This window comes from Apteryx mantelli, chromosome 2 (assembly GCF_036417845.1).
Source record: "Apteryx mantelli isolate bAptMan1 chromosome 2, bAptMan1.hap1, whole genome shotgun sequence".
Lineage (NCBI taxonomy): Eukaryota > Metazoa > Chordata > Aves > Apterygiformes > Apterygidae > Apteryx > Apteryx mantelli.
Genome location: NC_089979.1, coordinates 93,603,652 through 93,627,662, shown reverse-complemented (window position 1 = coordinate 93,627,662; position 24,011 = coordinate 93,603,652). Strand labels below are relative to the sequence as shown.

Genomic DNA, 24,011 nt, shown 5'->3' with positions numbered 1-24,011 from the left:
GCATAAGTGCCAGGAAATGCAGTCTCTTTCTTTCCCCAAAGCCATTTGGTTTTTGCACATAACTGATCACAGATGCTAACAAGTGCTAACAGGAATTTTTTTCAGAGACAGCTTTACAGCAATAAACAGACTGGCAACCAAAAGGTAGTGTAGCCTTAATGAACTGGCAGACCACAGTGCTGCCTTAACAGATGGCAGGGGTGGGCATCCAAAAGTTCAGCTAGAACTAGCAAGTCTATTAATAGTATAATTCCTTTCAAGAAAATGACAGCCATGCCAATGCTGCTTGGACAGGATGAAGCTTAGATGAAGCTAGTTGTTCCTGGAGTTAGAGCTGGGATCCTTCTGTATTTGTGTCCATCAAAGTGAGGACTCCCATTTTTTTCATCTCCTCCTCTTCTGATAACTTCATTCTCTGAGGCTTAGCCATCAGAAATGGCAGAGTTTTGCCGTAACCACCCAATTGCAGGGCATTTCTTTGTCAATGCAATGAGGCAAAGGTGGCTTCTCCTCAAATAGTGTGAATGGGGCCGGGTGGAGTAACACCTAATGCATACCTGGGTCCTCAAAGGACACAGCAGATGGATATAAGACAGAGAAACAATCACAGGTCTAACTCATATCAGGCCTAGGATGAAGATGAAGCTTCCCAGCAGTCCTGACCCCATTCCGAGCCAAGTAGGTACTGATTCGGGGGAGACTCTGTACCAGCTTTTACAGCGTGTGTAAGTTAATGCAATGGACTGTTTGTACACTTATATTTGATGCTGTTCCTTCCTAACAATTGCAGTGGTGGAAACTAAGAACTTGTGAGCTGCCTGAGAGGTTTTTTGTCCATTGAAATCCACTGATGTCAGTGAGATTATTAATTAGTAGTGTACAGTACTATTTAGTCAGATATCAGATATTGCAGTATGTCTCCAAACAAGCATCAGTGGTCAGCTCTGTACTTGGAGTACTTGAAGTGTTTCTGTAGTAAACCAAAGAGAAATATAAAAGGGGTAGTGTTGATACTGGGAGAAACACGTGTACTTATGTGCAAGTAAAGTGGCATTTTTCAACCACCACCAGTTTACCACTTCAATTCTATACATGGACAGTAGTTTTGATCAAACATTGCTTACTCCTCTGATGAAACTGCCCTTAGTTTCTGTGCAAACTTAAATTATATCCTATGAAATTAAAAAAAAAAAAAAAAAAAGAAACCTCTGGAAAGATTCTCCTGAGTCAAACAGCTAAATTAGAAAACAAAAATGCATGGAAAAAGATAAAAGGGGAAGAGTCATATGTGAATGTCATGCAGGCAATCATTTGACAAAAATGTCAAATGCAGAAGCTCTTGTTGAACCTGAGTGTGCTCCCTTTGACTTTCTGTACTGCACAGTTGCTTTCTGCTCCAGAAAGATCATCTAAATAAGCAGTTCTCAAATGACATGTAAAACTCAGCTTGAGGTGACCAGACCTCATATTTGAAAGTGATGAAGGTATTACTTTCAGAAGTAAAATGAAGCATCTGGAATTCTTTTTTTTTAATGGATTTTTCTTCTGCTGAATCGAACAGACCATGAGGTCATAAATATCTAAAACCTGACTGTGTAGTTCTACCTTACATAAGTGACATGCCTAAACTAAACTTATGGCCTCAAAAATGAGAGCATGGGAAAGTAGTAGCTTAAGCAGAACCTGCAGTTCAATTTTAATGAATAGTGGCAGGTGTCAGTGTATATTTAGATCTCTGCTCTAAATTATTTACATGAAAAAATGAAATGGTTTCAAAGAAGCTTTTCCTTGTAGTATGGTAGTAGCTTTGAACATTTGATTTTAGCAAATGATATGAGCATCACTAATAGCACCTGAAAACTGGTATTACTGAATAGTTTCATGAAAATTGCTTGAAGAAATCCATCACTTACATGGTCTAAGCATGGCCAATTATATGTCCAAATGCCCATGGGAAAAGGAATTGTAGGCTATTCACAGACAAATTTCAGTCTGGAGCAAATTAATCTGTCTGTGATCAGTATCTGTGATAGTTATGAGATACACAGATAATTACATTACCCATTCTCTGAAGGAAGTAGATACATAGTTACAACAAACCCCATAATAGAAAAATACCTCAAATCCCAAACCGTAGCTTGGATCCAGGGGTCCAGGAGGTCCAGGTGGTCCAGGTGGTCCTGGTGGTCCAGGTTTCCCCAGAAGCCCATCAGCACCTGCTTCTCCTTTGGGGCCTATTGATCCAGTGATTCCAATATCTCCCTAAAGAGAAAGGTCAGTCTATTGTTAAACTGGGCGTGCCTAAGTAGATGCAGATATGTGTTTTGGTGAACTGACAAGTCAGGTTTGCTGACTTCACTACGTTGCACAATAATAATCTTCTAGACTTCTCAGCCCTTTCCAATGGTAAATTATAAGTAACACGCTATATTGGAGTGATACTGCTCTCCCATAAAAACACTGTTTTTTTCTTTACCTTTGGACCAACAGAACCAGGAAGACCTTGATCACCCTGTAAAAGAAAACCAATCCTAATTATTTACAGTAAGAACATTAGTCAGGCAACAAAAACAAAGTCATAGTATTTTTTCTTAATTAAAATATCCATAGAACACTAGACTTCTTAGTTAAAAAATAGAAATTTGTAATTCAGGAGTTATAACAGCAAATGAATACCTCTGGTGTGGTATGAAAACAGGAAGTAATCTCATATTTCAATTATTGCTGCAAATTTTAAATGTCTGGAGCACACAGAATTAAGCGTTGTGGGTCACATCTTCATGCCTCTGAACTTATATGAAAAAGTCCTCATGGGCTATGATAGAAGCTGAGCAAAATGAATAAGCACCAAACAGTGGTAAAACAGTAACAGTGATTTCTTCCAAAAGCAATGGCAAAAAACCACAAACAATTGCACTCCAAGGCACAAATTGATTTTACGTGCCACTCTTCAGTGCATTCTGAAGGTTCTTCCTATAGTCCTCTCTGTGCTAGCTGGGAATAATAATTAAAATTAGATATTGCAATATACATTAAAACAAGGTTTTCAGGAAAGATGAATAGTAGAAATGGAAAAATCCTATAATTCCGAGGTGCTGGAGATTGTATTGAGCAAGCGCAAATACATAGTGCTTCACTTTTAATTAATTTTATCAAATATACGCAATGCAGAAAAAACAAGCTCAGTGAGAAAAGACAACTGAGCTTTAGTCCTTCTTTGGTGGATTGCGCCCTCTTTGAAAATTAAGATTTTATTCCAATTACTTCCCTTTCCACACTAAAATCTCTTCCTATAATCTGAGTTTAAAGTTCAGATTACTTCAGTTAGACTTCTGTTCTTCTTAGACTCCTCCACATAAAACTCAAACCACTGATAATGATGGGCACAAGTTTCAGTTGCCTGCTTTTTAACATTGTTCAACTCTACATACTGGCATTTTCTGGATACCTGCTAATTCCTATGTGTTCTTCAGCTCTGCCAACCTCAGTCTTTCAAAATCATGATTCAGATCTTTCAGTCTGCAGAGGCAGTATTAAAAAAAAATCTTGAGATTTAAAAATAAATAAATACATCAATATTCCTGCTGTCTAGGAGTTGATTTTTTATTCGCCTTATAAAATGTGAGTTTTTGATGTGCACTTGGGAGTGCGCTTTCAAGTTCTTGCACATCAAGCTTGGTCTAGAAGCTTACTGGAGAATGAAATTTTCCTGCAGTCAGTTATCTTTGGAAGGCATAAAATCATAGAAACAGAATTGGTAAGGACCTTTGGAAGCCATCTAATCCAACCTACCCCTAGAAGTGGAACAATCACCAGCACCAGGCCAGGTCATCCATGGCATGTCTAGCCAAGTCTTGAAAACCTCCGAGGATGAAGAGTCCAGAACCTCTCTGGACAACCTGCGCCAGCACTGCACTAACGTCCTAGCAGACAAGTTTCTCTTGATGTCTAGCCAGAACCTGTCAAGCTGCAGTTTGTGACAATTGCTCCTTGCTGTATCATCTGGCACTACCAGGAACAGTTTGCCTTCATCATCTTTGCAATTGCCCTTCAAAGAGTTGTAGGCAGCTATTAGAGCACCCTTGGCCTCCTTTATGCTAGACTGAACAGGTCCAGCTCCTTCAGTCTCTCCTCACAGGTCATGCAGTCTAGGCCTCTGACCATCTCAGTAGCTCTCTGCTGGCCTATGTCCTTCTTCTCCACATTTTTCTCGAAGTGGGGTGCCAAAAAATGGATGCAATAATTTGGGAGTATACAAAAAGAATATCAAATATTCCAATATGTAGTTTTTGGTTCCATGGCAGCATAAGAAAATCTATCTGCTGGATGTTGTCATCTCCTGATACAATTTGCATTTTCCCACTCCTCCCCTTGTGGTGGCTGTGGTGCTCACCCAGTCTTCCATGAAGCCATTCAGTGCAGCAAGTCAACAGAAAACTAACCCACTAACTACTTTGCTGCCAAGTTAGCATGCTGGAACTTCTCACCAAGGGGTGAAATGAAGGCTGGAGCTACCACAAGTGTGGGAGGTGGAATAACTTGTCTGGGGGCAGCAGCACTTCAGCAGTCAGCAGTTAAGTGCACAAAACTTGCTGTGTCAGTGGTCAGCAGGCCTGCTCTTATATAAGTCAGGATGAAACGCAGGGAACAGATCACAACATCAAAACTTAAGTTATTCCAGTAACCCTTATACACATGCACCACAGAAAGAGTTTTCAGTAGAGAATAACCCCTAAGTTTGTGCCAGTCTGGACAAAGAATGAAGTTCTCTTTTGCTACAGACTCACCTGTATGAATCCAAATATGACTGGCTTTTTATTGGCAAATCATACTGAAATAGCTCATACTGCATTTTGAACATTGCATGCTGCAGAAAACAAGATTACACCCATCAGAGAATTCTGAGTTGCTCAATATGCCTTTTGGGGTATGTTCTAATATGCCATTAGCAACTGGATTCAATTAAAAAAAATTACTAAGCCAGCCAACATTGTATTGCAAGGACAACTATCCAGGCTTTTTTCAGCCTAGAGCTGACAAAGATTTCCCACTGGATTGGAGCAACATCAATGTTTAACTTACCTTTTCTCCCTTCGGTCCTGGTGGGCCAACCATTCCATCAAGACCAGGAGGACCTTGAGGACCCTGTGAATGATAGCAAGTCTAAAGCAGGTGCTGTTCAATAGCCCTCCTCCCAGCACATGCAGCTGAGTATTTTGGATCAACTAATGATATAACAATATGAAAGACTGTATTCTAATGCATAGCAGCTAACACCATTAAATTTTAACATTAGTATTTCTTGTTTTCTGAGAGTTTGGCTTTGTACCAAAACATTATTTAAATATATTTAAATATAAAATAATATCAAATTATCATATAATACTAAAGTAAAATTATTATAAAACAATAGCAGCAGGTTTTGACAACACTGTACTACATGTGTGTGGCTGGACTCCACATGCACCTCAGCCATCCGTCCCTTTGCAACACCAATGCCAGATGAGAGAGAGCTGAGAACAAGTTGTACTGACAAAGTCAGAAAGTGGCCCCAGTTTTCCATCTAATGCTTCTCTCTAATTTTTCCTTTAAAAACGTGTATTCAGCTCTGCATCTAATTTCCTTTGCTGTTCCCATGACTGAGTACATGGTTGAGTGAATAGCCAGACAGGGAAAGAACTGGCTTTGGAGGGTCAACAAGTCAGTGAATACAGTTACTGGAGTCCAACCCACAGTAACAAGATATGCGAGAAAGGGAAGAGTTACATACATATTTGCATGCTTTACATTTTAAAAATTGGGCCTTTTAAGCCTTTAATTAAATTTACAGATGTGCAGTCTGGCCTCTGAGAATCATTTATCAATTTATTTATTGGTCTGTTTTGGAGGGGTAAATAAATGGGTTGTAGAAGGAGAGAGTAAAACAATCTTTTTCTCTGGTATTTTCAGAATGGTCACAAAGGCCTCATTTTCACTGCTGTCCTCACTTTTTTTACTATTTTTGCCCTTCGGATGCACCATACGTGATAGAAAAGCTGATTGTTTTTGTTATTAAAATATAAGAAATATTTTCTGTGTGTCTGAACCCATTTTCATACTGTATTTTGTCATGATTGCATAGACAGAGAACAGGTAGAAGAGAGGTTGAATTTTATCACTGTATCTCATGTACAGGACCTGAGTTGACTGGCTAAATGTGCTTACTGCTTTCTTTTTTTGCACATCTTCACTTTTTTTCTTTCCTGTTATTGATTCCAGACATGTCTTTGTAATTTCTCAGAATCTTTATCTAAATAACAAATAATATTCTCTTTTATGGGAAAATATAGGCATATTTTAGTCATATGGTCATATGCGGACTGTTTCTGACAGTAAGCATTAAGGTGCTAAGCACCTTATTTTATTGAAAATTGATTATCAGTTTTAAATATGTGAACACCAGGAAATAGCACTGAGCTGTATTAGAGAAATGAACAGAAACCTTTACTTATTTTCCGAGCATACTATGGTTCTGAGAAATGTGGCCAAAAAGAGGCACTGACAGGAAAGGTCACTCCAGAATTTTTTACAATGCTTGATACTCTTCCAGCTGTAAGATGATTTGACTGTTTTTAAGTTAAGCCAGTCATTCAGTGTCAGACAAATTCTGCTAGAAATAGCTTACCTTTAAATCAATTCAAATACAATGTAAACTTAATTAATTTTTTGGAAGCTAAAGTAAGGAAAGACAGGCCAGACACTGCATTAATGTATAAAAGTGCCTTTTTCCTAGTTACATTCTGTAAGGTCTTTTGCTCATGCTTGAAATAAGACAATTGGCACAATTAAGTATCTATCTAAGTCACTGCAGTACTGTGTTTTTTAGCACTTGCTGTTCTTTTAGTGTGAAATATTTACAGCAGTTAGTGCGAAATATTTATGGCAATTAGTAGTGCATCTTAAGAAAGCATTTGAACAAGTTCCTTACTATTCCCCCAGAATGCTGTAATCTTGAAACATTCTTGGAAATCTAGTGACATCTGGTGTGCTCCCCAGAGTCAGGTGAGAATCTCAGCTTTCAACAGAAATAACAAGATGCTAACTCTTTTCGTTACTGTAACAAACAAACAAGCCCACAAACATGAAAATGTGATTGAAGAAGATAATAAATTTCACAGGTTAAACAACAAATAAAAAGGACCTAGCCTGATCTCAGTCTCATAGGTTCTCAGCCAAGCTTATGATTTTGGGGGAATAATAACCTGACAATAAACAAACAAATAAATAAAGCAAGCAAGCAACCTGTGGACTGGAGTTAAGTTCTGTAATGAAGACAGCAACCCATCCAGTGCTGGCCTAGGCTGTGCTCAGACCACAGATGAGCTCCTCATCTCCCTTCTCTACCAGCGAGATAGGGCCTGGCATATAGTAAAGGAGCTCCAAAAACTTGACTAGTGCAGGGAAACATTTCATCTTTGCAATCACTGCAGAAAACATCTGGGAAGGGCTAATAGACCATGTGTACTGCAGGATGAGCAAGGCCTGCGGAGGGCATGCTAGGAGTGTGGCCACCCCAAGCAACACTGGAGAGCTGCTGTCATTTAGTCAGTCCTTCTGGAGCTCTTTTCAATTATACCAGAGGCTTTTCAGGCCTTCATTTCTTAATTAAAGGAATTAAGAACAGAAAGGAATAGAAAAATGGTTTCCTGTTGTCATAGCCCTCAGGTTGTTAATGGTGGTTTTCTTACTAGTAGGGCAGGTGTGCTCTTGGTACAACCTTTTGTCCTGTGCCCCACAACCTCTAGCCCAGAGATTTCTTCCCTTCCAGGCATCTGGCTTTTCTTCCAAGGAAACCAGGGTACAGGAGGATGGAGGTGGAAAGGAGATGGAAAATAACTGGGTCCTATCCTATTATGCTGTCAGGATATGACAAGGTCACCCATCCAAACCACAGAATTGTTCCCAGGCCCTACAGTTTAGACATGGTGAATGTGATCAAAACCACTGGAGTTCCAGGCATTCTTAAGGATCTTCCCTGCAGGAGGTATCAGGAGTGTACTAATACAGCTTGTACAGGTATTGCTAGCACTATTGTCACGGCAGCATGAGGTTCAGTGCAGGCCAGCCTTGCTGTTGGTTTTGCAACTGGCAGGCATTGAGCTCCACACTGCTACCCAAGCATTAGGGATTACTTTCAAACTTACCTGGTGGCTGCAAGACCTGGTCTATGCTACAGAAACTGCAGGACAAATATGTCCTGGTGGATCTTGTTGCTAGATCAGAGGCTAACTCTGCAAAGAGCACTCAGAACAAACCATCAGAAACATAATCTTGCTGCAGTTAGCTGCATAAAAGAATTTAAAAATTCATTGATAATTTTTAGAAAGCAAAGGGTTAACAAAAGAAGGGACCGTGTTTACACTACACTAATTTAAAACATGTTGGATATTCTTCTTCAAATTTAAGTCAATGGCACATTTCTAAAGATCTGGATCGTAACTGTTAACCCTGGTGTCAAAGTTCCTTTACGCAAGCAAAGAAGGCCTTCTTTCCTGAAACATGTCTGTAAAGAGCTTGGAGGAAAAATAGTGCTTTTTGATTCTACTTTTATAGGACCAACTTGTTTGACCTTAGTGAAACATCTCATTACAATTCCAGAATCACTAATTGCCTCCTAAATCACCTGTAAAATCGTAAACTAAAAGGGCATTTCAGTGAATAACTGAACAAATACTCTAAACACAGCCAAAGCATTTGAGCATACATTTTAGCAAACATTCAAACTGTGTGTAGTTCAGCAACATAATAATCCATGTACTGCTACATCCTCTATACTCTATCAATCATAGATTTAATTTAGACAGATTAGTAGGGATACAGTTTATTCTCAGAACATACCTCTTGAGACTTCAAAGTCCAAAACTGCATTTCCAGCCCCTATTCAGTGGACACTTCATCTTGGAAGGGCCTAAAGCCTGGGTCAACAACAATTAGTGATGTTCATACTCCCTTGTAGCCTGAGACTGTGAGACCCATCTTCTTACAGAAAAGGGCTAGCTGTCAGGATAGGGCTTCAAGGTACTGGATGAAAGGACCTCCCTATAGCTCTAAGTGAGATATCATACAAACAACTCAAACTACTCTCAGTGTTTCCTTATTGGCTAATTCAGGGCTAATTACATCCTCAGCTCTTGTTTTTTACAGGCTTCCCATGTAAGTGGTCCTTGGATCTCATTTTAAAGATTTTCAGGTGTCTAATTTCTCTCTGCCCAAGGATATTGGGTTCCACCTTGAAGGCCAGACACTTAGAAGTTTAAAGTTACAGTATTCACCTTTTTTGTGTTTGGTATTATCCTCTCACTTGGTTATCCCCCAAAATTTGACACAACTGAGATGCAGTGAGATCTACTCTTTAATAGGTGTCACCACTACACTTCTCTAATATGTGTTAATTACACTTTGTCAGCTGCAGCAAGAGTGACCTGCTTTGATGCTAATATGAATATATAGATCAAATCTAGTCCTCAGAATGTCTGCTACTGGCAAATGGTTGATAGGGGCTGAAAGAATGATTTTTGCTATAAGATCCAGAGAGGGCTCATAGAGTTGATCAGTGCGAAAAACTGTTTTTCTTCATTGAGAGGCACTTGACTGGGAGTTTATCAATAAATACAAAAAATTCAAACTTTTAGCAACACTTTTTACAGTAGGACTATGTATGTCCACAGGATTAAGTGTTTCTGCCTAACTGAAGACAAGGTAGGAAGACAATGCTGAAGGAGGAAAATTCAATTTGTGCTATAAATTGCCTTCAGATTATGAAAGTGATTTAGCCAACTTCATTTTCCTGAAAACATCACATGAAAAAAAATCCTTAGCTTTATTCAGTGTTGGTAAAACCATCCTTAGCTTTTATTCATTCTGGTCCAGATTCACCAGTATTTCTCTGCCTAATCTTCACCTTGCTGTGGAGTAATGTGCTATTGATAGAGAAAACTAGACATTAATTTTTTTATTTTCCAGAAAAATCTGCAAAAAAATCAGCATAAAATCCAAACTCTACAATTAACAATATTCTGCAATATTGTTAAGAATTATACAGACTGTAAGCCTTAGCATTTCTTGCTGGAACAACATTAATCTTTGTGCGCAAGTGGATACTCACTTCAGGGCCTGGTTCTCCAGAAGCTCCATCTTCCCCTGGTGACCCAGGAGGTCCTATGTTTGAATCAGGTGCTGGTTTTTCTGGAAGACCAGGCAATCCTGGAGGGCCTGGTGGCCCAGGAAGACCCTGGATAAATCAATAGTATTGTTAGAAAGCTGTTACTGTTATAAAGCCTTTTAGTTCTCTCCTGGTCAAGTTCATTTGCTTAGCATACATGGAACAGATAAAGCTCACAGAGAATTTTCAGATGCATAAAACTCTCAGCTTGGGCCACTATCTCTCTTCTGCTTCATTCAGAACCAGTTCTGGTTTCACAGATACACTCCTTACATAGGGTCATGCTGACCTCCTCTATGCTTGCTCTCTAAATTGCTCCTCCTCATAGCACACAATGGAAGGAAGTTAAAAATCGAAAAATTGTCTGCTTTCTGTGATCCAGTAAAGACTGTAGAGATATTCCAGTGACCACATAGTGTTAATAAATTTAACCAAAATGAAATCAAGGGACCACAGATTTCCAGATTTCCCCACTGATTTCCAAGGGCTTCTCCATGCTATTGCTGTAGCACTGAGAAGCTGTATTCATGGTCAGGACCTGACTATGCTTGGTGCTATAAAAATGGCCTCTGCTCCAAAGATCTGTCTGTATGGCCATAAGCAGATCTATTTAAATTGAACAGAATGAATGAAATGCATTATTTTGTGAGAAATAGTATGTTTGCAAAATTCCTCTCTCAAGCGCAGGCCCATCCATAACACTGATCCCTTGTATTGGCAGGCAAACATCATGGACATTTTGAAATTTAGGGGCATGGGCCTGCAAGGCAAGTAACTCTCTAATTCTGCCCTAGTCTTATCTGCAGGATTCTGCTAGGAAGCTGATCATCTTGGATTTTCAGTACGTTAACAGAGCCTTCTCTAGGCAGCTGCTCCCAGCACCTATGCTAGCTACCTCTGTCCTTTAACTATATAGGGCATCTAAAGAGTCTCCTAATTTTGGCAAGTTAACTAGCTTTCAACACATGACAATTCCCTTCTGAAGGGCCTTGGGAATAAGGTAGTCAGCACTTTGGCAGAAAGAAGAGACAGGAAAGAAGTCTTGAGGCAGAAATCAATTTGGGAGAATGAAGAATATCACTGAAATGTGTTGCAGAATGGAGGCTCCCGAATATAGCATTCTGGACTTCATAGTTTAGGAAAGAGGCATTCAGGGATTTCACTTCTCAGGAAGTTTCGTTATGGATGAAACAGGCTCTAATTAAAGCATGGAAAGGTTCTGTCCCAAAGATTGTATGAAAGATTGTCTCTCAGTCTGTCCAGAGGGATCAGTAAAAGCCTTCACATTTAAGTTTCTTCATCTTCTGCCACTTGGCTTCTCATTTTTCTAACAGTTCTCCATAACTGTAATATTTCCCTTCATCATCATATTTCTGACTGGTTCTCTAGACAGAAAACCATGTTATTTGCAACTCATTTGACAATGATCAGAAACAGATATTTCATAGTTTACTATTTGGATTTTCAATAGGAACTAGGCAAAGCTTTGTCTGGTTGGTTGTCTACAGATAATAAGAGGCTGAAGTGGCTCAAAAACAAGACAAAATATACAAAGTAATTCCAAAGTGTATCTGGCAGCAAGTTCTAGTTAATTGATGTCGTCTTGCTCAGGAAAGGCATCCTGCATTGTTCTGCGCAGGATACATATAAGGAAATACAGTCTCTCCTCTGAAAAAATAGTCCAGCAAAAACTAAGTAGAACCCTCCCACCTCCAAATGTTTCCTTTGCCCCTCAGCTGCTAAGAAGCAGAAACAGAAAAACAAGGCAGATGTTCCATTTTTAATCCAGAGCCCTGCTCATCCAAGTACTGGCTCTCAAAATATGCCATCCTTCTGCAAAGGAAGCACAAGACCAATGCACCATTTCAATCCATAAAATAAAGCTTACTTGAGGATGTTGACACATAATGCTAAGAGTGACAAATTAAGCTACAATGTTAAAGCAGTGCCTATCCTCCTACTTCTACTGCCCTGTTCCTGGAGCCTGCTGATCCCAAACACAGTTGAACAGCTTGTGAATCAGCTCTAACTGCTGCATTTTACAGCACGGCCTACTGAAATGAACTGAAATTGATGCTGAATTTCCTGAATGCCATGGCTGTAAAATTAAGTGGTTTAGCTGATGCAGAAGCTATACAAGTTCTTTCTGAAGCTGAGGTGGCCATCTCCAGGAGAAGGATGAAGTAAACATCCAAGGCAGCAACTGCTTTGGCTGTCCTAGCTTAACCTGTAGCCAAGTGTCTCAGTAGCCTGAGGCTCAGGTTTTACCTGGGATGAACACTCCTTCCTGACATCAGAAGTCTGATGATACACAGTAATTCACGTAGGAACGTGCATCAAAGCTGTAATAACTTTTGCTGAATCAGAGCATTTCTCTCTGCTATCCAGCCTTGATGTGACAATGTTACATTTCTTCACAAAGGCAAGGATACAAAAAAGTGCAAATGGCCATCAAAATGGATCAACAGTGGAAGGTACAGTGTGAAGTATTTCATATAGGCATGCATATTTTTTTTTAAGAACAGGTTCTCCAAATTAAAATAAGCAATGAATACTATCATTCCCATCTCTCTCATCTTTACTGCCTTCTCAGAATCAGGTTGAAAGCATCTACTCCTTTAGAAAAGTCCTCTTGGCATTATTTCTTTGTTGTCCTCTCCTTTCTCACACCCTACATGTATTTAGGCCTTTCCCTAATACACTGCAGTTGTGGCAGAGAGCTGGGAGAAAAAGATGTACTTCTACTGGACTTTTCTCTTTGGCTTTCTTTGTCTTCCTTCATATCATAGCTCAATTCATTTTTTCAGATCTTGGAATGAAACCCCAACAGTTCCCTGCAAAGAATATCTGAATGCTGTGAATTAAGCGTGTTCAATAAAATGACATGATTTGCATTGTGAAATAATATCACTGTCAATGAAAGTGGACCTTTTACAACCTGGATGAGTAAAATAAAGTTCCTCATTATGCTAATGAGAAAAAAATATCAATATATACTTACTCTTAAAATCTCAGTCTCTCCATCAAGGTCTCCAGAACCTGATTCTTCAGGTTCCAGTATACTCTGAAATTTGGAGAATTTAATTTTAAAATACTGCTTCCAAAGACAACAGATGAAAACATCTCTCATCAATGACTGCAAATAACATTATGGTCAGCATCCTTGCAGCAGAATGTTGCTAGTGAAATAAATTATACCTTTGAATTTCAACTACTGTTTTGTGGGTCCAAAGACAACAAAAGCATTTCAGTCAGATTTTTGGTGAGTTTCATATGAGTTTATTGTGTAGATACTGAGCTCCATATTTACCTGCAGATGCTTTACCAGTGCAGTGACAGTAATTCTGCAGGATGTAGGTGTCATTGTGACTGTGGAAGTGGACTGAAGACTAAGCAATATTCCAGACAGATTTTAACTTTAGAAAGATAACTATCACCATTAAGGATGTCCTAAAATGCGTACCTAACAACTTGTTTTCTTCATTCCGCATTATTTCCTTCAATGTGCTCCCTAGTTCAAAAACCAAATTATGACACTCCTACAGCTGAGATCTGAAGAGATATTTTAAAAAGGGAAAATAATATACTAAAGCATTTTCTAAAATACTTAATTAGAAAAACACTTTTTGGTTTTGCATCACAGTCTGGCTGTACTCATCTATAAGGCAATTTCATGGACTCAAACTTCTTCAGCTTAGATTCAAGCCATCTTTCTGTATGATGGAACATATACAGAAACATATGGAACATATAGTGTAAAGTATAGTCAGCATGGATGATGCAAAAGTATTTTTAAGACTCTAAAAAAAATCATTTTCATGGAAAATTTGCCATGATTGGTCTGAGTAATATAAAGGAAAGTGAAATGAAATCCAGCTATCCATTTTTTAAATTGCAGAACTTAAAAGCGCTATAAAAATGTTATAGAACTCATAATTTAAAAATTAAAAGGAATAAACCAAGATGTCCAACAAACAATTCTTGGCAGGTGAAATACTACTTTTCTACATGTGTGAATTCTACCACATTTAAAATGAAATAATGTCAATTCATACAAAAGGAAATTAATTACAGATGCTTCCCATTGCAAATCCCTGATGAGTTTCATAGCTGTGTATGCTTTATAAACTACAGCTCAAAGTATACAGAGAGCTAGTATCTGAATCATCTGTAGTTTCAAAAGCTCAGGAGTCACCAATGCATTTCCTGGTTGCACTGAGACTTCTTTCACTTCACCCCAGAATAAAAGGCTTTGAAGGTTACTATCACAGACAATAAAAAAAGAAAAAAGTGGTGCAGGACCAGGTGCTCAGCACTGCATTTACTGAAGTGGCCATAGAGTGTGAAAAGAGGTATGGCGGGAGCATCATGTCCTGGTGATCTGCAGCTGCCTCGTTGGTCTCTTGAATTCACTATCAGTGGAGGTATATTTAAGCAGCTCTTCATAGCAATATTACTCTATTTTGTGCTATAGAAACAGATAGAAATAATTCAGCAGACCCCAGTATAGCATCAGTTTTGTTCCCTGGAATATGCTACAGACTATGTTGTGAAATACTCAGAACACTTAGTGTGACAAATAGTTTTATTTTAAAATCCACCACAGGACTTCCACTGGTGTCAGTGGAAACCATATCTATCTGTAAAATCAGCTCCAGCAACTTGAATTGAAAATCTAGATGAAGCTTTTTCTCTGGCTGCATACATACGTCTCCTTGTGGAAACAGTGGGAAAAGACCATGTACAGAGGAGAGATGCATCTGAAACATTTTCTTTTACATTTTCGGAATATTGAGCATGCAAAATATGAACACTTTTATCACATTGGTATGTGTTGAAGTATTTAATGACAGAAAACCTAAGTGACTGTCAAACCATTTTCATATTCAGAATGGGGAAGAAATGAATAATTCAGTTTTATAATGTCTTTTTGATGAATTTTTTTTCTCTTGTTCTCCCATGTACTCTTGCTTTTGCACAGGAGAGCAAGCACACATACTTGCTTTTAAAAATGTGAATACTTGTATCTACGCAGATTAGAGTATGCACACACTTAAGCTAGACATTTATTTATGTTTCTGCCTGAATGTTTTAGAGAATGTGGTGATCTCCGTGGCAAGCAGGCTACCTTCCCAGTCAAAACTTATTTAGCTTTATCTTCCTTTGTGGCAAGCCAAAATTTTGACAAAGACCCCCTAACACTCACAAATCCTCCAGAAGGAGCAAATGGTCCTGGGGGTCCTGGTAGTCCAGGGAGTCCTGGAAATCCCTCACCAGGATCACCCTAAAACAGGAATGAATATGAATCAGCAAGGGTTTGATCATGTCAGCTTATTGTTCCTCCATAGCAGGGTTTTTCAGAATTAGCTGCAATCTCTGTGGAGCTGTAGACACAAGAAGCAACAAAAGTGTCTGCTTAGATGCTATGAACAGAGTTAAAGCTGTTCGTTTTTAAGACAAGCTCCTAAGAAAAATGACTTCTGCATTGTCAAAGAAAGAACTTTTTCCTTTCTAACGTCTCTAATGAATATACAAGCATTCAGGCTGCATCAAAAGCATTAGACATTACATATTTCTTGCCAGAACTACATTTTACTATGTATCACACATTTTCAGCATACATTATATGCCAAAAATAAATAAATAAATAAATAAATGGAAAGAGTGGTCACACAGTGGTATTTAATAGATACCTTTCTTCATGTTATTGCTCCTGTCATACTTTTTCCAAAACCAACATTTAATGATTATTTTTCTATGTGTTGACCTTTATCTACTGCCAAGACAATAAAAGTACCGATTCAGGATTGTCATTTTTTCTCATAATTACTACAGTCTCTTCTTCTCTGGCATTGCTTAGAGTACCTCTCACCTTGAGGTCTGTTCAAAGTGCTTCTGCTTAAGATATTTAGGAATTGTATCAAAATTTCTGCTCAACTCCAACTTTACCTCACTCAGCTCAAGAGCTGAGGTTGTGACTCAACATTTGGAGTCCTAAGTTGAAAGCCTTTTATAATGCACCTTTTCATTCTCAACGATCCATGTCTTTTTTTCCGGAGAATTCACTAAGTCAGACTTGGCCTTTGTGTTTAGACCCTTTTGGAAGATGGATGTGTCTCTGCATCCCCAAAACACAAGGCCAATGATATCATAAATACCTAGAGGACCAATGTGAATAATATAAAATGCCATGCTTGCTGGATGTGCATGTTGTTTTCATTGAATGATTGGCCCTCATTTCATTTCATTTTTTTAATGCTGTGTATGCATCTAAAAGTGAAAGATTCCACTTGCTTTTTACATGGTACCTCGGACAGATGGAATGCCAAGAGAGGTAGATATAGCGCCCACCTCTCCCTCCCTAACTGTCTCACATTTCTTGACTTTGGCATTCAATAACTCCGGTTCACAGCTGTGAGGAGTTTCTCAGTGTGAATTTTGGATAGTCTGCTTACATGGCATTCCTGGTTTCAGGGCAGATGTATGTTTATAGAGAAGGGAGGAGCTAGTAACTCTTTGCTCGTATACTGGAGCTTCTTTAGCCTTCAGGAGTTGGAAGTTCAGCTTTCACTCCACCACTGCTTGTACACAGCAGGCATTTCTGCTTATCCATCTGGAGCCTGCAGAGCTGCAAGAGGTGATTTGCCTCCCAGCTCGCAGCAGGAGGAGGGAAACCAGCCTGGCTGACACTGAACTTTCTTGAGGGGGTGGAAGCCACAGAAAAGTTACTGACTCTGTTTACCAGCCTCTAGAGATCTATGCTTTACCCTCAGTCCTGCCAATCTGTTATCTGGGATTACATCTCTTTCCACTCATATGAGCATTTTAATTCCATTCTCTAAATTAATATATTCAGTCACAAAGCAGGAAACACAGAATTTCACCTGCCTCTTGGTCAGAGGGCTCTTTGTGTTTGAGAATTCATTAGATAAATGTATTCATTCATTTCTTTGTTCCCTGTGGCTTTGTCAAATGGTTCCTATAGTGATACTTCAGTCATATTCACAGGGAGTGTGTTTAATTAATCTGGGGTTATTTTCACTGTCTGTCAGCATGTTCTTTTACAGGTGATGTTTATTTGCTTTAATAGAGCCTTTGCTTTCTTCAGTGATCGTTCCATTAGCTCCTGTTAGGGTTTTGTGCTTGTTTTTGTGCAGTTTCTCCTGCTTTGCATGTATTATAAGGAAGAAAAAATTCCCAGTTTTCACATTGGGATCACAGTCATATCTAGAAAGCCCTAATTATATGCATTTCCAAGGAGCATCTCATGGCTGTATCTTGCACTGAACAAAGACTACAGTGAAAAAAACGACAACCAACCAAGGATAGCCAGCTCCCCACCTTCCACTGGATGTGGCACTATATTCATTCCCAGCTTTCCATCCTCAATGAGAAGAGCCAGAAATAGGCAGGTGGATCCTGCTACTATTCCTCAAATTATAAATATTATTATACTGAAAACATTCTGGCTGTCTTCAGAGAACATAGCTGGTGTGAATATTTTTTGTGTATAGATCAATTATTTATTTTTTGCTCACCTTGCCAACATAACAGACCTCAGGAAGTCACACTGATTGGGATCATGAAATGATTTTCCGGACAACTTAAAATTAAAAAATTATCCCACATATGTAAAAGAGGACCAGAGCAGTGTTTTCTTCTCCTTCCCACTTTCTGCTGCAGGAACCGGATCTAGCTAAAATACACCCAAGAAAAAGCTCAGCAGATGAAGCTGTCAGTGTTCCTTAGTGTTTTTCAACGTATCACTAGGATTTTTAACACTTGTAAAACAGTGCTTTGCACACATTCACTAAATTATTTTCACAGTACCACTTTGAAGTATCCCTTGAAAGTATTAGTCCAGTTTAAAAAATGGAAGATAAAGTTTAAGACGCCTTGACTAAAGTAGCCATATATATAATCAGGAATTGACTACAGGAATCTTTTGCTCCCAGATCTATGTCAGCTCACTAGGGATAAACTGCCTCTTCTCCTGCCAAAATATTGTCCTTAATTATGTCTATTCTGCTAAACAAGGCTAGGGACCATTCTTTGGTCCTGAGGTCAGCTGGAACAGACTGGCTTTGTTCACAGTACGTAACACTTGGCCCTAGACTTCCTTTCAACCCTATGTTTTCAAAGCTAATACTTTGTGTGAGGTTCTTTTGGTGCAGTGAACATGAAATAACATGAGAACCACACTGCTGCCCATCAACATGATCAGTGTTGGAAAGTAAAAAGCCTACTGGGATAGCATTGGAGGAGCACATAGTATGGACAGAGACAAACTATGCCCAGTGTCATCTTGCGGCATGTTGGGAACAGTCACTGACCCATGGTATCCCTGAACCATGCCCAGGCATAGTCTGGGAGAGGTCTAGCTGACATGGGCCAAAATGCTGTCAGGGAGCATGCTAGCAAGAAAACAGTATCAGCAATCCAGTCAGTCCCTAGGCTGGTTTTATTTGTCAGTGTAGATGTAGCACTTGTTTCTGGAGGACGTAATGGTTGCCTAACAATAGTTGAAGCTGAAGCAATTGCAAAACAACACTTCTGCTGTTTTTGCCCTTTGCTCATAAGTAGAAGAAATGTAAACATCCCTATCTTGAAACTGACTCATGTTTGTTTTGTTCTAACTAAAAGCGGTCTGGCTTCATGCTGAGCATACTAGCATGAATTATTAATGTTGGTACCAAGTGTCCTGAAAATGACTGAAGTTTACAAGTGTGACCAAAGCAGATTTCCTATAAATTCGGGAAGCTAACTGTGAAATGAAATTTAGGCCATTTTTTTCTGCTCTTTCACTGTGTGATTGACAAATACTATAGGGAAAATTAAGCCTCTGTCAGAGAGGCTATAGTAGTTCTTCATGCAGCCCAATGACCTGTCATATACTGGAGATGAATTTTACCTTCTAAATGATTCTGGCCTCTTTTGAATTGAGTACATGAGCTTTATAAGGGTTATGCTTTGTGAATTTATGAATTGCTTTGGTAACCAGTTGAAACAAATGATTAATCTGGCCCTTGAGCTAACTGGCTGAATGCCAGTTTTTTGTGGCACGCATGCTTTAATGATAGATTAACCTATTATAGCTCACTTAGCTCGGAATAGATACAAGTTGTTATCTCAGATTTCATTTTACCTCATATTTCAACTGTGTTCATTTCATGAGATTAGTATGAGTGTAAGGCTGCTGTTAAATCACTTAGCCAGTGAAGTAAGTTGCACAATTATACATAACTATTGGCTTTTCTTTATTAAGTGTTAAATATATTTAACAGCTCTTCTCTGAAAGCCCAGCTTTTTCTACTGCCTAAGTTTTCCATTTTCTTGAAATATCCTTATGGTTCTGTTACAACTGGCCTTTATGCAGATGCATGGGTGAACAGCAGGATGTTTAAATTCTTCCTGTGATACCCTATTATTTATTGAATTTTTTTTTTTTCCTCTGAGTGTACCAAATTAAGGCATGGCCAAGCATAAATGGTATCTGACTGATCATTGGAAACTAACAGGACACATACCTTTTCTCCTTTTAGGCCTGCTTTTCCTTTCATCCCTGGCAACCCCTGAAGTCCTTTTTTTCCCTAAAAGAAAATATATTTTTAAATTAGACACCATCTTTTTCATAGGTCAGACAGACCGCGCATTTAGTAATAGATGCTGGATGTAATGGTGCTAGATTTTAAGCACTTGCTTAGATGCAATGGGAGGAGACACGGAAGTAAGAGCAGCAGCTTACAGCTCTAAGCAGCTGGCAGTGCACAAAATGTGTTTCTGACCACATCTACTCTTCCCACATTGAAGCAGCAGTGAAGCCTGCTTGGGGGATGTGGATGGAAACACTTGGCAGGCTGTGTTTAGATTTGATAGGATGCCAACTGGGTGGACCACCAGCACTGATGACAAGTATTTTGAAAACTATATTCCCTTAGAACAAACAGTGACAACTCTCTGTGAAAAGCCCTTTTCAAATTCTCTCTTAGCCATTTATATATCTAAGAGGCAAGAAAGTCCTCATTTATTCCACAGTTGCTAAATTTGCTAACAGCAGGAAGATTTCAAGCTAGAATTCTGCCTCTTCCCTAATAACTTTCAAACTATGAGAAAATGGACATTTGGAAGAACTCTATTTTTAATTTCATACTGGAGTGATGATAGACAACAGAGAAGAGAACAGTAAGATATACTGGTAACATACTACTGCAAACTGCTGCCCCGAGTGCAGCAAATCATGCTACTGAAATTAGCGTGTTCCCAGCTTCTTCTGAAATTCTTCTTGCCCTGACCTACCTGAATACATTTGGTTCCTACTGAGTCGGATGCTTCCTGAGGACATGCACTTGACATGGGATGCTTGGTATTATGTAACATTCGGTCCCATTTTCTGTTCTAAGCTCCAGTAGTCAAATTAGTCCCAAATAACCTTTCTATATATGTTCATCTTATCTATACATAATACGCATATACTCTTCCTAGACAGTCTTGATCACAGGCTAGAAAACGGCTACCAACTTTAAAGTCAGTGCTATTATAAAGTGGTGCTATTTATGAATTGAATTAGAACACTGAAAAAGACTCAGAAGACAAGTGAATCTCAGATTTATTTTATCCAATGGCATTTTGGGAATCAGGACAGCTCTGACTATGGACTCCGCTGCTCAAATCTTACTATTGTGCTCATTTTAAAGATTGGCTATACAAACTTATTATGCATAAAAATGCATCTGTAATACTTGAAACTTTTTTTTCCCCTTATTATTTTTTTCTTGGGTAGTTACTGGTATCAAGTTTATAGCAAAGTAGTGATTTCAGACATGTCCAAGTATAAACCTAGTGTGTGCTAATTTCATTGTTCAGTGAAGCCTCATCAATCTGATAGTAAAGTGGCACAGGTATATGCAAGACTGGACCTCAACTGCTCATCAACAAAACAGTACCTATAAAAAATGCTGGACAATAGTTGATTTCACAAGATATGACAAAATTTCTATGACAGGAAATAGCATTGTTTGCTTTATAAAGAACTATAGAGACAAAACAAACATACCCACAGGTTACTTTGAAGTACTGTTCCTTCCTTTATTTTCCTAGCAGAAAAAATAATTGTTTTGGCCTGAACACCTTCGTACATTTGAAGAATTTTCTATAAGACATTTTCTCATTGTTTGGTTTGAAAATGTTCTGCTTGCATGTAGTCAGACTTCTCTTAATAAAGAAAATGTAAATCTCTTGTCCTAAGACTGAATGATGATACATACCCGGAGTTTAGGCTAAGTATTTGTAAAAACAGCTAAATTTCTCTGAGTACATCAGTGTGTGCAGATAGCATTCATGCATGAGCTGAATTAATAATGAATCCCCTGACCATTGATTTATTTTTTGAATATTTTAAAACATACTAGTTTCATTTGAGGCTCACTTGCAGGGAGTAGGAAGGGACAGGAAGTTTGCAGCAGTGGTGCATGGAGGTATGCAAAAGGAAGAGCAGACCTGCTAATGATGACAGCCTCTGGATGGGAAGGTCTTAGGGAGGGGGAAAGATGCAAAAAGTGACAGCAGCAGGTAAGTAAAGGTTGCTTTTCCAGTATGGAAACAAAGAATCAGATGGGTAGAGGTAATTGGGAATGTACAGATGGGGTAGTTTCTGCACAAGAATTGAGGAGAGAGAGAGGATCATGTGGAAAGTTAATATCGGCTGATGTTAGAATCAGGCAACATGGGAGTATGCCCTTATTGAGGGGCAATGAAGCAGTTCTTTGCTCTGGAAGAAGTCTGAGTGTGACTTCTTTTTGCAGTTTCTCTTTGCAAAAAACCCCCCACCTTCCCCGCCAGTGCTGGACTCATTGTAGAGCTGCTTATGATAGGTCATGCCTCTTATTTTCTTTGCAAATGGGAGACCATAAATTTCTCTTATAATTCTGGGTGCCCCTCACTTGGCAGCCTGAGGGAGTTAACAGATGGGCTCTGTTAACTACAGCACCAGTGCTACCTTCCAAGAAAGCACCTGGAGAAAGCGCTTGACTGCTTAAGCTTAAACTTAGCTGAGTCTCTGATAAAAGATATTGGTTTTTTTTTTCTTCAGTTAACCAAAATATTTATAAAAGGTACTTACTGGTAACCCATTTTTGCCAGGAATGCCCTAAAATAAAACATTTTTGTTAGAAATGTAAACAAAACATTATTACAAAGAAGAAACAGGAGAAAAAAGCAATTAACTGTAGCTTGATGTATCAAGCTGTGAGAAAATTGGGAACAAATTGAGTAGAACTGGGAACAAATATTATGTTACAGTGATGTGGTCTGTTTTGCACCTCTGTTTAATTGGATATATCTTGTATTCTTGATCAAGAAGGACAGGAAGTATAAAACATTCTGGACAACCAGACGCCACTAAGGGTAGGGAGCTCTGAACATGTTTGAACGTGACCACTAGGAGGGTGGTACAGCAATGCAACAGGTTGCCCAGAGGGTTTGCGGAATTTCTGTTTTAAGAAAATTTTCAAGACAAAACTGGACAAAATGGTTAGACAAAACCATGGCTAACCTGATCTAGTGTTGAGGATAGTCCTTCTTTGAATGGGAAGTTGAAATGGAGACATCTAGAGTTCCCTTCCAATAACATGATTTTATGACTCTGTGTTCCTCTATTTGTCCAAGTGGTAAGGGCTGGAGAACTTGAAATGTTGACTCATCAGACAATACTCACAGGCTGACCATCTTGGCCAGGTTTTCCTGTAGCTCCAGGAGGTCCTTGATCTTTTTTCTGCATCTCTTCTACTCCTGGCCCTCCTGGAGGCCCTGTGGGCCCATTCTCTCTTTTCTGACCTTTCTGGTCCTGAGTAAGCAAAATATAGAAAATATATTACATTACTTTTCCTATTTTTCATTTTCTTTTTTCTTTTTTTTTTCCTGGAACCCCTATTCTCTAGCAAATTCACAACCCTGTTAGGCACCATACAAACAATATATTGCATTCAACAAAGGCAGTCTGTATTAGAGATCTTTCTGGCAAGTAATAAATTGCTCACCGAGCTGAAAAGAAAGAGAGATAGTTACCTAGATGCAAATGAGTACAATCTAATTTCATATTTGTACAAATAGAATGCAGTGTCAATCAATAATGGATATAACTACATCTGAATAAGAATAATTTCTCAAACTCAGTCTGTATGGGAGAAAACTGTGAAGATTAAAAGAGATGTTTAAGAATGCTTTATCAGATTCCCCTAAGAGCTACAACTCTAGCAAAAGAAGGTTACATATCCAACTTGGTTAAAAGAGAGGGTTACATATCCAATTTGGCTAAAAGGGAAAGTGACAGAAGATAAAATGAGAAAACTGATAGCAAAGAGTAAAAACGGGCAATAAGCAAGAGCAAAAAATTGCTAAGCATCCCTTATCAATATTTGGCCAGCAAAGAGTAAGAACTATAAAAGGAATAATCTCACAGAAACAAACTAAACTCTTCCAATGGTGAACAGACATAACATTTGATCAATTTTTGTTCTGTACTTTGAAAAAAGCGCCAGGATTTATTCACTTTTTTGACAGCAATGAGATAATCTCTGTTCCATCAGTAGCTAATGTAACTAGGAGGGATGTAATATAGTAATTATTCAAACACTTTAAAGCTAGCAGGATGACAGCTTTCAGCAAATAAGTTGTTAACTGATTTTTTAAAGAGTTTTGTGAATCACCAGTGCTGAGTTTTGTTACCAGGAAAATTCCCAAAGACCAGAGATAAAAAAGGAAAAAGGTTAGGTGAGAACCTAATTAACTAAGTTGTGGGTAAGATCATAACTTG

General features: G+C 38.7%; 1 protein-coding gene across 7 annotated transcripts in view; it reads right to left on the bottom strand.

The window, feature by feature from the left end:
• The window catches only part of COL15A1 (collagen type XV alpha 1 chain), a 180,355-nt gene that overhangs the window by 82,731 nt on the left and 73,613 nt on the right, over nucleotides 1-24,011 (bottom strand). For 6 of the 7 annotated variants that reach the window (XM_067291066.1, XM_067291064.1, XM_067291065.1 and 3 more), the window contains exons 6-14: nucleotides 22,914-23,042; nucleotides 22,320-22,346; nucleotides 19,729-19,791; nucleotides 15,408-15,485; nucleotides 13,203-13,265; nucleotides 10,145-10,270; nucleotides 5,083-5,145; nucleotides 2,477-2,512; nucleotides 2,119-2,262 (exon numbers count right to left, since the gene is read on the bottom strand). In XM_067291066.1, coding sequence (XP_067147167.1) covers nucleotides 2,119-2,262; nucleotides 2,477-2,512; nucleotides 5,083-5,145; nucleotides 10,145-10,270; nucleotides 13,203-13,265; nucleotides 15,408-15,485; nucleotides 19,729-19,791; nucleotides 22,320-22,346; nucleotides 22,914-23,042 — 729 coding nt within the window. The remainder of the gene's footprint in view (nucleotides 1-2,118; nucleotides 2,263-2,476; nucleotides 2,513-5,082; nucleotides 5,146-10,144; nucleotides 10,271-13,202; nucleotides 13,266-15,407; nucleotides 15,486-19,728; nucleotides 19,792-22,319; nucleotides 22,347-22,913; nucleotides 23,043-24,011) is intronic. The other variant, XM_067291068.1, reaches the window with a different exon arrangement.